The 13,749-nt window shown below is 43.3% G+C and overlaps 1 protein-coding gene across 1 annotated transcript in view; it reads right to left on the bottom strand.

The window, feature by feature from the left end:
- Positions 1–10,817: 10,817 nt before the first annotated feature.
- Positions 10,818–13,749, bottom strand: part of PTP4A2 (protein tyrosine phosphatase 4A2) — a 39,056-nt gene continuing 36,124 nt past the window's right edge. Inside the window, exon 6 of the mRNA XM_055138983.1 lies at positions 10,818–13,240. Within this exon, the coding sequence (XP_054994958.1) occupies positions 13,132–13,240 (109 nt within the window). The 3' untranslated portion in view covers positions 10,818–13,131. The remainder of the gene's footprint in view (positions 13,241–13,749) is intronic.

The raw sequence follows: 13,749 nt of genomic DNA, 5'->3' as shown, positions 1-13,749 counted from the left end.
GCGCCATAGACTCCGGATCTCACGCTGGACCAATGGTTGTCTGGAAGGGCGGCAGCTCTCCTGAGCTCCTCTTGGGAGACACCGACCCCCACCCCATACCCACCCTCCAATACAAACGTCCTTTGGATTCACTTGGAACAGGGTGAAGAGGGACAGAGCAGGGAGCAGGCACCCAGGACGCCCCAACAGTGGCCCGTGTTGAAGGTTCTGCCAACTTACCAGGGGAGGGGAGGGGAGGGGAGGGGAGGGGAGGGGAGGGGAGGGGAGGGGAGGGGAGGGGAGGGGAGGGGAGGGGAGGGGAGGGGAGGGGAGGGGAGGGGAGGGGAGGGGAGGGGAGGGGAGGGGAGAGGAGGGGAGGGGAGAGGAGAGGAGAGGAGAGGAGAGGAGAGGAGAGGAGAGGAGAGGAGAGGAGAGGAGAGGAGAGGAGAGGAGAGGAGAGGAGAGGAGAGGAGAGGAGAGGAGAGGAGAGGAGAGGAGAGGAGAGGAGAGGAGAGGAGAGGAGAGGAGAGGAGAGGAGAGGAGAGGAGAGGAGAGGAGAGGAGAGGAGAGGAGAGAGTGGACCGTGTCAGGGCAGAAGCAGGGGTCCACTGGGTGAGACTGGGACAGGTTGCTCACTCACTGTGGCGACTCCACGGTCAGGCAGGCAAAGACGGGTTGCGGTGCACAAGCAGGGGACGATCCCCCTGAGCCCCAGCCACCTGGTCTGGAAAAGGAGATGGACTCAGAGGGTATGAACCCCCAGGACAAAACGCTGATGTTCAGGAGAGGGGCAGGGATTCTAGACGTCAGAAGCAGACAGGCCATCCACGCAGTAAAGGAGGGCGGGGACCGCGTCCAAAGTCCCCGCTGCACAACAGGAGGTAAAAAGCCTGTAAAATTTTCTGAGCCTGGAACATACTCTATTTTAGGTTATTTTATTGCGGGGGTGGGTGGGGAGCACACTTGGTGATGCGCAGGGCTTACTCCTGGCTCTGCATTTAGGGATCACTCCTAGCAGTGCTCAGAGCACCATGTGGGGAGCCAAGGATCAAACTCGGGTCAGCTGCATGCAAGGCAAACACCTCCAGCCTCAAACTCCATTTTATATACAAACATGGCTTTGAAATGTTTATTTCTTGGGGGCTGGAGAAATAGTACAGTGGTAGGGCATTTGCCTTGCATGCATCTGAACTGGGTTCTATGCTCAGCATCCCATATGGTCCCCTGAGCATCTCCAGGCATAATTCCTGAGTGCAGAGCCAGGAGTAACCCTTGAGCATTGCCAGGTGTGACCCCCCCCCAAAAAAAGTAAAATAAAATATATGTCTTAGAGAGGACATTGAAATGATAAATGATTTGATCTGTTTTTGTTTGGTTGTCAGTTTGGGGACCACACCCAGCAATGCTCAGGGGTTACTCCTGGCTCTGTGCTCAGGAATCATTCCTAGTGGTGCTCAAGGGACTATACAGGATGTTGGGGAATGAACACAGGTTAGCTGCATGCAAGGCAAGCTCCTTACCCGATGTACTGTCACTCTGCTCCCCGATTTGATGTTTTGAGAGTTGCCAAAAAATTGATTTGGGAAAAACACATCACTAATAACAGCTCAGCATTGTTGAGAACAACAACCCCTTATTAGTCTTTATTTCTAGCTGCAGCATCTGGGGTAATTCTATGCATTGGTATAAATATCTATTTCGGTTTCTTCTTGTGTAATCATCCCTAGGAGTTAGAATTCCTAATTTATAAATTTGATGGTGAATGTTCAGGCAGCGTTCAGGGCCACCAGGACCACACCTGGCAATACTAGGCATAGGAACTTGTGGTAATGGGGACCAAATCTAGGGTCTTACACATATGACACCAGTGCTTTATCATGTGAGCCACATCTCAGCACCCCTAATATTTCTATATTTCAAATGTATATATTGTAAATTACTTTTATTTCTTTTTCCCTCCAGTTGAGATTATAATCCTACAGTTCACAAATATAAACTCATTTAATCCTCAAAACAAGTCTATTGCAGATTAAAACAACAATGAGATATCATTTCACATCACAGAGACTGGCCCATATCCAAAAGAACAAAAGCAACCACTGTTGGAGAGGATGTGGGGAGAAAGGGACCCTTCTACACTGCTGGTGGGAATGCCTACTGGTTCAGCCCTTTTGGAAAACAATATGGACGATTCTCAAAAAATTAGAAATTGAGCTCCCATTTGACCCAGCAATACCACTCCTGGGAATATATCTGGGAGAAGCAAAAAGGTATAGTAGAAATGACATCTGCATTTGTATATTCATTGCAGCACTGTTCACAATAACCAAAATCTGGAAAAAAACGGAGTGCCCAAAAACAGATGACTGGTTAAAGAAACTTTGGTACATCTACACAATGGACTACTATGCAGCTGTTAGAAAAGATGAAGTCATGAAATTTGCATATAAGTGGATCAATATGGAACGTATCATTTAAGTAAAATGAGTCTGAAAGAGAGAGACAGACATAGAAAGATCACACTCATATGTGGAATATAAAGTAACAGAATGGGAGACTTACACCCAAGAGTAGTAGAGATAAGGACCAGGAGGTCTGCCCCACAGCTTAGAAACTGGCCTCACATGCTGGGGGAAAAGCTGAGATAGAGAAGGGAACACCAAGTAGAGGATGTTGGAAAGACCCATTCAGGTTGAAAGATGTGTGCCAAAAGTATACTATAGACCGAGCATGATGGCCACTCAATACCTGTATTGCAAACTACAACACCCAAAAGGAAAGAGAACAAAAGAGAATGCCCTGTCGCAGAGGCAGGGTGGAGTGGTGAAGGATAGGGTGGGGGTGGGGGGATGGATTCTGGGAACATTGGTGGATAGGCACTGGTGGAGGGATGGGTAAACGATCACTGTATGACTGAAATGCAAACACCAAAGCTCATAAGTTTGTAACTGTACCTTACAGTGATTCACTAATAAAAAAAAATTTTTTTAAAGTCTATGCCATAGAACATTGCCATTGGCCCCATTTTAGTGATGAAAAAACTGAGGCGCAGAGTGGTATCCAGTTCACATAGGTACAAAGCAGAACAGGAATTCACACCCAGGGCAATCACTCCAATCTTCATGTTATCTGAAGATCTACATTTTTTCTATAGTTTATGTTCTTTAAAATGTTCCCAATTACTGAATGCAAGGGGAATGTAGACCAGGGACATGATCACGGTCTCTGGCAGGCAGTTCAGGTCAGAATTCTGCCTCTGGGGGCTGGAGAGATAGTACAATGTGTAGGGCACTTGCCTTGCACTCAGATCACTCCAATCTCCATATTATCTGAAGATCTACATTTTTTTCTATAGGTTCCTCGTCACTGTCTATCCCTCCAAGACAGTGAGACTGTTACTGAGTGTTGTTCATATTGGATGAGACTCACTGCTTTGGTGCACTCTTGGTCCTAAATTCTCCCAGTCCTAAATTCTCTTTTCTCTGGCCACTTCTCACCCTGCACTTCTCATTCCAGTCAACCTTAGGATGAAAGGAATGCATAAGAAACATCCCCAAAGAGAAGAAGTACTGTGTCAAATTAGGAAAATTTTTTTGTGGTTGTTTTTCACTTCCAAAGCCAAGTCTAGTAAAAACACAACACAGACTCTCAAACTTATCCAGTGATTGCCCATATCAGGGGACTCTGACTTCACTTCAGAACATCTTTCCTGGGAAAACATATTTCAACTCTGGTGAAATATGAATAAGTTTATGATTTACCGTTTTAACCATTTTCACTGTGCACATCATTTATTACATTCATTACATTTATTTTGGGGGAGGGTATTTTGGAGGGATGAGGGTTTGGGGAACACACCTGGCCCTACTCAGGGCTTCCTCCTGGCTCTGCACTCAGGAATCGCTCCTGGTGTTGCTCAGGGGACCATATGGGATGTCGGGGATGGATCAGCAGCATGCAAGGCAAATGCCCTCCCCTCTCTACTATCACTCCAGTCCCCGTCCTTTACATTTATTACATTTATTAGATTCACTTTGTAATAAATCCTTCACTACCCTTTAGTTTTAGGACAGTTCATTGTTCCCCAAAACCCATGTGTTCATATCGTGATCCTGCTGGGGCCCCCTAATCTGCTCCCTCTGTGATTTGTCTCTGCTGCATAGTTTCTAGAAATACAATCAAACAACATGCGAGCTTTCACTCAGATACTAGGTTCCCGATGTTGTGACAGGTATTAGTACTTCATTCCTCTTTTTATTTGATTTTCTTATTGAGACAAAGTTCAGATAATATGGAGCGAAGCATTTTCAAGTGTACAATTCAGCCACACTTAGTACATTCACCACCCTGTGCAGCTACCACTGTAATTCCCAGGCAGGTCATCGTCTCCACATCAAATCCTCATCCACTAAACACCCGCTGTGTCTGCCCTGCCCTGGCAGATACCCATCTGCCTCTGTCTCCATGGCGCATCTGTTCTGGCTATCTCCTATCCATGGGGTCAACACTGGTGACTTTGGGTGTCTGATTTTTTTTTTTTCACTGCAGGTTTTCCCACCGTGTAGTATGTGTACCCTTTTGTAGCTGACTAATGCACCAATCCCAATTTCTGGCTATGATTTGATCTGCTACTGGATATTGGCTCATTCTCACTTTGTGCACTTGTGAAGAGCTCTGCTCTGGGCATCACGTGCAAAGTGCTCACTTAACACCCATTTTCAGTTCTTTGGACTCTGCCTTAAAGTAGAATTTCTGGGTCATTTGGCGTATTCACCTTGTTCGAAGTGTAATTTTCTTTTGACCCCTTCCCTGTGAATATTATATTATAACAACCAGACATGCTTGGTGTTCACCAGGGGTCGCAGATACAACTGCTGTGCTCGAATCCTTGGCTGTGAGCTTGCGGGGGACCACACTCCATTATTTATTTGGCTTGTTTGACTTCCTTACTTAGTTTCTCTCCCTTCCTGCTCCCACTTTTATTTGTTGTTCCGTTTGGCATTTTGTTTTGTTTTTGCTTTTTGGGTCACACCCAGAGCTGCTCAGGGATTACTCCTGGCGGTGCTCAGGGGACCATATGGGATGCTGGGGATCAAATCCAGGTTGGCTGTGTGCAAGGCAAACGCCCTCTCCGCTGTGCTATCATTCCAGCCCCTGGTGTTTGGTCTTGAGCCACACCTGGAGGTGCCCAGGTCTGACTCTTGGCTCTATGCTCAGGGATCACTCCTGGCGGGGCTCAGGAAACCCTATGGGGTGCCAGAGATCAAACCCAGGTTTGCCAAGCACCATTCCCACTCTCTGGCCCCGTTGGTTCTTGTCCATGTTGCTGTGACCATCAGTGGCAGCACACATACCTGTGATCCCTACACACCTTAAGCTGTGGCACTCGGTGCAGTGCTCATGAGGCTGCAGTGCTCATGAGGCTTGCTCTCCTTGTGGTGCATGGAGGCTTGCTCGCCGGGTTTCATGCCCCTCGTGATTGAGACTCCCAAGTTTATGGCCACCACGCTCACACCCTTGCTTGCCAGGGTTGCACTCCTGGCCATGGTGTTCAGTCATTTTCCCGGTTGCAGTGCTCACTGGGGTCCCACCACCCAGAGTGGTTCCTGAGCAGAGTGGCAGGAGTAAGCCCTTACACAGTTGGGTGTGGTCCCAAATTCTGCACCTACTCCCCCACCAAATTGTTAGTCTGGAGCCAGAGATAGCACAGGACTTAAAGTGCTTGCCTTGCATGCGGCTGACCCAGTTCAATCCCCCTGAACCATACAGTCCCCCAAGATCCAGGAATAGCCCCCAAGTATTGCTTGGTGTGGTCCCAAGACCCAATAGTAAAATTACAGTTCAAAGATTGTCTTTTCTCTTATTTTCTACCTCATTCTATGATTTTTAGATTTCAGACAGACTTGTAAAAATGAATGAGTGCTATAAATTTGAATGGGATTCCAACTTTTATGTATTCATTAAAGTTTTACCTGTTATCAACCTTAGGGCTCCAGGTGTTCATGGCAACTCTAAACCTAAGCATAATTATTTGCATAAAAGCATTAGATAATTAATTTGTATTTTCATGCAACTGTAATCTATTCTGCAGTTCTAGAGCTGGAAAAAAAATTTTCATTAAAAACAATTCCCTATGCTAATCCCACAAAATTGTGGAACAGCCTCGTTTTCTGTATAGTCAGCAATATGCATAACATTTTTATTACTGGGATCACATTTCATACTTCCTGATTTTAAAATGCATTACAATTGTGCATTCCCCCAAATTAGACTGATTTACACCCCAATCCTTACAGACCGTGTTTTGTTCCAACAGGAAGATAGAGGTTAAACCAACTTATATTAACAAATTCCCACTTGTGTGCTTTCGCATGACTTGGAGGAATATATTCCATTTTCATGGAGCCTATCCTTTAGGTATCTTAAAATAAGTTACAGGACAGAGGTAGAAAACTGTTTTCAGAAAAGTGATTTATCTTTGCTGACTAAAAGCTAAAGCACAGGCAGCTTAGATCCAGTTACGATAGCTAAAGCATGTCCAGACTGGTTCTCTAAGGCCTCTGCAGGAATTTAGGCCACACATTAATGCACTGGAGATAAAATCAATTTGAAAAGTTTTTAAATCAAATACCAATCCTGGAGTAATATTCTATGTGGAGGAGAACCAGCCAAGAGTAATAGAAAGCCAATTATAAACTAAAAACCACTCTGCTCAAATATCCTGGTCTCTTAACTGGTACATGTAAGTACATACACATATATGTACAAGGTAACATCCTGAATATAACTGGCATGTATACACATACAAATATTCTGAATATAAACATCTTCCCATGGTACTATAGAAAATACAGGGGGGTGGTGGGGGGAGGGGAGAGAGAGTACAGCAGGTAGGGTGCTTGCCTCGCATGCAGCAGACCAAAATTCAACCCCCCAGCAGCACATGTGGTCCCCAAACCCCACCAGGAGTGATCCCTGAGCAGAGCCAGAAATAAGCTCTGAACACCGATGAGTGTACCCCCCCCCAAAAAAAAAGGGAAAGAAAACACAGATGATAGGGGCCAGAGCAACAGCACAGAGGGGAGGGCATTTGCCTTGCATATGGCCGACCTGGGTTCAATTCCCGGCATCCCACATGGTTCCAAGCACTATCAGGAGTGATTTCTGAGAGCAGAGCCAGGAGTAATCCCTGAGCATTGCCGTGTGTGACCCAAAATGCCAAAAAAAGAAAAAGAAAAAAAATTATATAGTTTAGGACTTCCATGTTAGTGATGTATTCCAGGACTCAACTTCAATGTAAAGGAAAGCAAATGCCAGCAATAAATGACACAGTAAGATGGGGTTAGCAATGAGCTAGCCTCTGATCATATTCTGAGCATACCCATACTTACCAGATGCTGGCCCTTCTCCCCTCGACCCTCCACACTGATGACTGCCCGGACCCAAAATCACAAAGGAAAAAAAAAAGGAACTGGTTTTTGTATTGTAGTCTTTAAAGACCTCAGACTCATAGGGTTGCAGTTCCAAATAAGGTACTACAATTGCTTTTATTTGCATAAATGATCTACTAAGAAAATCAGAGGTGAAGGGCCTGATAGTATAGCGGGTAGGGCACCTGTCTTGTGTGCAGCCGACACAGGTGGGTTCGCTGGGACCCCTTATGTCCCCTGAGCCCCACCAGGAGTAATTTCTGAGTGCAAAGCCAGGAGTAACCCCTCAGGACTGCCAGATGTGGCCAAAAAAAAGTCAGAAAAGAACAGCTTCGTAAATTTTTCCCATGACCACATCCTACTTGATGTAAATTCCTTGAAATAAAAATGCAGATAATACTGGTCATTTTGTCTTCTACCCAGGTCCTCTACTGTTCAATATGTATATAATCAAATGTCTGTGAACAACCATCAAGCCACCATCCATAAACAATCTCTCAGCTACTTTCCAAATCATCAAGTCAACTGATACTGCATTTATAGTAGTGTTTGCTTTAACAGGTGTAGACTCTAGCTAAAGGAACTTCTTGAATAACCTACTTGAACAGATCTATGTAACTACTATGTATTTACCAAGTATGTTTCCCCTTGCACCAATTATCAGCTTGAAGTGATAAGGATGGTGCCAGGACATGAGCTGTTTTTTTGCTTATTTTGGGCCACATCCGGTGTGAATATTACACCTAGTTCCGCACTCAGGGTTCATACGTTAGCAGGCTCAGGAGACCATACAGGGTGCCGGGGAACAAACGCAGGTTGGCCATGTGCAAGGCAAACACCCTACCCACTATACTTTCTCTTGGGCCCTGGACACGGACATTTTTAAGCCATGTTATCAAGTTTGATATTTATTCCAGAAAGCCTCACCTTAGATACATAATACCCACTCTGCAGTTATGACCCCAATCTTCCCAGACACCTAAGAGATTCTGGTGGGTTTTTTTACAGATTCAGTGGAGTCAAAATTCTCATTGGAAAAGACTCAAAAGAGAAATGAGTGAAGGTAAATATTTTGAGTTTTGCTGAAAAAAAAAAAAAAAAAAAGCACAGGCCAGAGCAATAGTACAGCTGGTAGGGCATTTACGTCGCACGTGGCCAAGCCAGCCTTGATCTGAAGCATCCCATATGTCACGGGAGCCCCACTAAGAGTAATTCCTGAGCGTAGAGCACTGTCAGGTGTGGCCCCTACCCCTTCCTTTCTCTGAAAAAAAGTATTTTTTAAACAAGAAAGGGATGATAGCTAAAGCAGGTATTTTTTAAAAACACTGAATAGTAAGACTGGAAATAGTACAGCAGGTAGGGTGTTAACATTGTACACGGCCAATCTGGGGTTCAATTCCCAGCATCCCATATGGTCCCCTGAGCATCACACCAGGAATGATGCCTCAGTACAAAGCCAAGAGTTACCTTTGAGCATTGCTGGGTATGCAAAGCCCTCCCACCAAAAAAAAAAATATAATATGGAATAGCAAATTTGTAAGCTTATGGGCATGATCCAGACGAGGGAAAAAATACAGGCCAGGAGTGGCTAAAACGGGGTCCCTTCAGTATGCAAGGGATAGAATCTAGTACACAGGCAGAAGTACTTGCCACGATGCTACTTCAGACAGAGAATCAGTTACATAGATGAGCTATGAACAGCCTCTGGAACTTGTGTGTTGGGGGGTAGGGGGAGTGGATGTTTTTGTTTTTTTGGGCCACAGCAAGAAATGCTCAGGCTTACTCCTGCTTCTGCATTCCTGGGATCACACAGGGGTGCCAGGGACCTAAATCAGGTTGGATGTGTGCAAGGCAAGCTCCCTGTCTGATGTACTATAGATCCGGCCTGTTTCCTTTTTTTTTAAGAAGAGTCATAAGCTGAGATGATGAGAATGTTTTAAATTTACAATTAAGAGTTTTCAAGGAGAGACAGAAAAATGTGAACATCTAATCTGATGGTAATAGGTCTACTTGAGGTGATGATTTTAAGCAGAAGCCAAGTCATGGCCATGCTCAGTTGCGTGAGTATGGAGTAGATACCAGTGAACTTAACCAAATGTGGTGTTTTGTCAGGCAAATATAATGAAGCAAGAAATAGGGTAAGTCAATAGCAATTTATGGTGTAGCCAGGAGAGACTAAAACAGGCTCAGAAGCTAAGAACTGGGTTATGAAGCGAACAGGTGGGAAAACCAAGACAAATGAAAGGATCAATGAATTCTAGGTCACACACAACTGTAACCAGTTTCTATGTCCACATACCTAACTCCTCTTTCTATACTGAGATCCTCTGAAGTGGAAGTTTTCTTCATAGTATCTAATGCACGTAAGTTTGTCATCTGAATGAATGCATGCTTACCATGGCTTGAGAAATCTCTATTCAACTTCCTATATGTAATCCCCCTACATTCCTCCCACTGTTCTTCAGGGGCTCAATAAAAAAGTTGCAACGCTTCATCAAAACCTACAGTCTAAAACCCTCTGCAGTGAAATCAGTCAGGAGAGTGACAGAGACAGAATGACAATGACTACACTCATGTGTGGGATATAAAAAAAAAAATAGTATCTAATATCCAAGGCCAGGTAAAATAGGGGCCAAGAGACCAGTACGACAATAAGAATTAGAAATGATCACTCTGGACAAGAACTGAGTGTTGAAACAAGTAAAAGGATACACATAACTTTATCTTTCAGTATCTGAACTGCAAACCATAATGGGGGGGAGGGGGCATGATGGTGGGGGAGAGAGGGAGAGTAGGGAGAGAGAAAGAGGGAGAGAGAACTGGCCTGCCATGAAAGGGGGGTGGAGGAGACAGGAAGGAAAGTAGGAACATTTGATTGGTGGTGGTATGGAAAATGTACACTGGCAAAGGGATGGGTACTGAAACACTGAATAACTGAAACCAAATCATGAACAACCTGTAACTGTGTATCTCACTGTAATTCAATTTTTAAAATGTTTTTAATAAATAAAATCCTCTGCAGTTGGACAAAATGCTAAATTCCTGTAGAGCTATGCCCAAGAGCATGACTAGAAAACATACTAAATTTATCCAAACTACAGTTAAACTTACCCTCATTGGACACCTGGGTGGCAAGAAGTCTTCCCACTTCCCAACTTCTATTTTCTTTTCTTGAAGTAATTAGCAGGACATAAATCAGGCCTTAAGAACAACAGTTTTCAGAGTAGAGAGAGATCTCCAAGCAGAGCTTGGAGCATGCAGGAGGCCCAGGTTAGACCCAGCATCACACAGTCCCCTGAAGATCCCCAGGAGTAGCAGCTCCTGAGCACAAGGTGCAAATACTCCCCCACAAAAAATAGTGTAAATTTTTTAAGACAAACTCAAGTTAATAAAGAATAAATGCATGACTAAGAGCATGTAAAATATGTTTTATTGTTCCTTAAAAGGGTCTGGGGTTTGGTTTTCAATCAGGCTGCACACCTTTCATCAGTCTGACACCTCTCCCCATGTCAAACTGGCTTCAGCTAGCAATACTTCATTATATCCAAAAGAAAAAAACTTTAATTTTGAGGAAAAAATCCAGTTCTAAGAATAATTATTAACATCAGTCTGCAATTTAAAACAAAACGAGGGCTAATGGTTTGTGTTGCTTTATACAACCTTCTCATACAGAACCAGGAATGTAATTTCCCTAACTCAGGCAGGCACTGATATTGGTGGATGCTATGTGCAGATGCAAACACACAAGACACAAACACACGCAGACACACACTCTCATTCCCTCCCAGTGAACAACAATAATCAGAGTTTGTCAAGGAAAAGGTCTGTTATGGAACTGATCAAAACCCTTGGAGTCAATGGTCTAACTGATCTTAGAAGATGTGCTGTTTTAATCTTTGCGTCTATGTTAATGGAATCTATTGTCATGTTCTAAAATAAAGAACTTTGGATAGTACCATCATTTTTTACTTTAAAACCTAGAAACAATTTCAAAAAGCATTATTTTGTTTTCTGGGATGAGGGAGAAGAGAATCTACAGGTATTATTTAGTTAAAAATCAAAACTACTCCAGCATAGGAAATAGGCAGTTCACAAAGCCAGCCAATGTCTGAGGTATCATCAGTGTGAGACAAGGTCCTGGTCCAATTCTTACTAGCCTACCTGATCCTAACAAAATGGAAAGTTTATGGCTCTGCATACTAAATCCAGCAGGACAAGCCTTTATTCAAATCAGAGCACTCTGTAATAGGTAAATGAAGAATGCAAGAGCCCCTGATGACATCATTTAACTTGCTTAGTCAATACAACCTATTCACAACTGCCATCCACCAAGGAGCAAGAAAAACAGCTTTTCAAGATTGACCCCAGCAAAGAATATCTGCAAGGATATTATACCACTTCATACAAAGGCAGTCCCTCTGCTAGCCAGGTTGCTCTGATTCGCTCTACCCTGTAATGGCCTGTGGACACATACTCACTAGGCATTGTTGGTTTTGAACCAGTGATTTTCTTTTTAAAATCTCATATAGAACCTAGTATGAAAATAACAAGGCAATCAGTGGTTAAACTGAACTGTACATATAGGGGCAGTTTGGAAAATACCCATCACAGGCATTTCTCAAGTCCAAAATAGTCTTTGCTGCTACACCTCTGAAAGCTACTGAAAATTCAAAATATAAGACCTAACAAAAAATTTTAACTACCAGCATTCTCTTACATTATTAGAAAATCAGAGTAATGCTACAGCACACAATTCTACAAGGTATAGAAAGTGTACTAATGTTCTGCCTAGACGCATCTTTAGTGATGAGCTGGTATGGCCCCCACCCTGGTCTGGGAAAATGTTTCTGGGATATCCACTTAACTTCATTGGTTGGAAAAGAGAAGAACTCAACTCCCCGCTAAGTTCAATGAGAAAAGAGACTCCTCTGAAAATGCTATTTCCCTCACTAATTTACCAAAACAAAAGGCTCTTGGCTACTTCGCCTAATGTTTACTAAAAACTAACATGACAATTCCATCATCAGTAAAGTCTAAAAAAACGACCTGGATGATATATATGCCACAGCTTTTTGAGAGTCCCCCCCCTCCACCCCTACCCTTAAAGTGCCCACACGGGCTTAAGGCTGCCAGACTGTCCTCTCATCTACAGCAACAAGGGCTTCCCCTAGACCTATTTATTCCAGCAACAAGGGTGCCTCCTATTCCACCTACAACTGGGACTGGGGGGGAGGGGGAGTCAGGAAAATGATAAAAATATGTACCCTCCCCCCTCAAAAAAAAAAAAAAAAAAGGAAATCCCCCAACAGGGAGACCTATGTGCCAGGCATAATGGAAGAGTGTGCTCCCCCAAACAGATGGCTCTGCACAGGCTAATGTTCTGCTGGTTTTCCTTGGAGACCTATTTTGAAAAAGTCTAACATAACAGGAGACTTTGAAATAATTCAATCTGGCAAAACTTCACACTCCCAATTCTAGGAGAAAATGATCCTTCACTAAATTAATCCCTTTTTTTTCTTTCTCTTTTTCTTTTCTTAAACATTTTATTCATGTTATTCAAGGATTTTTTTGTTTGCTTTTATCCAATCATTAGTAAAGTGGTTGAGGAGTATTGAATCCATCACTACTTAGATGACACAGTTAAGATTCCAGATTCACATTTCCAGGTACCAAGAGTTCCCTCTAAATGCCACAATCAAGTCAGCCTTCGTTTATATTCTTTCTACTGAACACAGCAATGCCCATTGGTATCTCTGAAGCGCAATCGCATCTTAGGTCTGTATTTCTCCAGGTAAAGCAGCTGTTTGGAATTGAATGCTCCCCTTCTTTTTCTGAAAATACAAAAATGACAAACTATCATGTAAAAAGAGTATGTGATTTACTAAAGTGCATTACTTATAGTATTGTTTCTCTGTCACCAAACAACTGAAAACTAGCATATTTCCTATACAGAGCTATTTCTTTTTAATTTTGTTTCATTTTGGTCACACCCAGCAATGCTCAGGAGTCACTCCTGGCTCTGCCCTTAGGAATTACTCCTGGCAGTGCTTAGGGGTCCATATGGGATGCCAGGAATCGAAACCAGGTCGGCCACATGCAAGGGAAATGCGCTACTTACTGTACAATCGCTCCAGTCCCCAGAGTTACTTAATGGAAGGACTGAGTTGAAATTAATTTTTATGACTTCCTAGAAGAAATTTTCTTTATTAATTCTTATTATTAATCATCTAATAAAGATCAGAATGATTTGTCCAGAAATATCTGACTTCCCACTTTGGTTCATATATTCTTCAGACCAGATTTGGTACCCATTTACAATGAATGACCACGTATTTAAATG

This window comes from Sorex araneus, chromosome 5 (genome assembly GCF_027595985.1).
Source record: "Sorex araneus isolate mSorAra2 chromosome 5, mSorAra2.pri, whole genome shotgun sequence".
NCBI lineage: Eukaryota > Metazoa > Chordata > Mammalia > Eulipotyphla > Soricidae > Sorex > Sorex araneus.
This window is presented reverse-complemented; position numbering and strand designations above follow the sequence as displayed.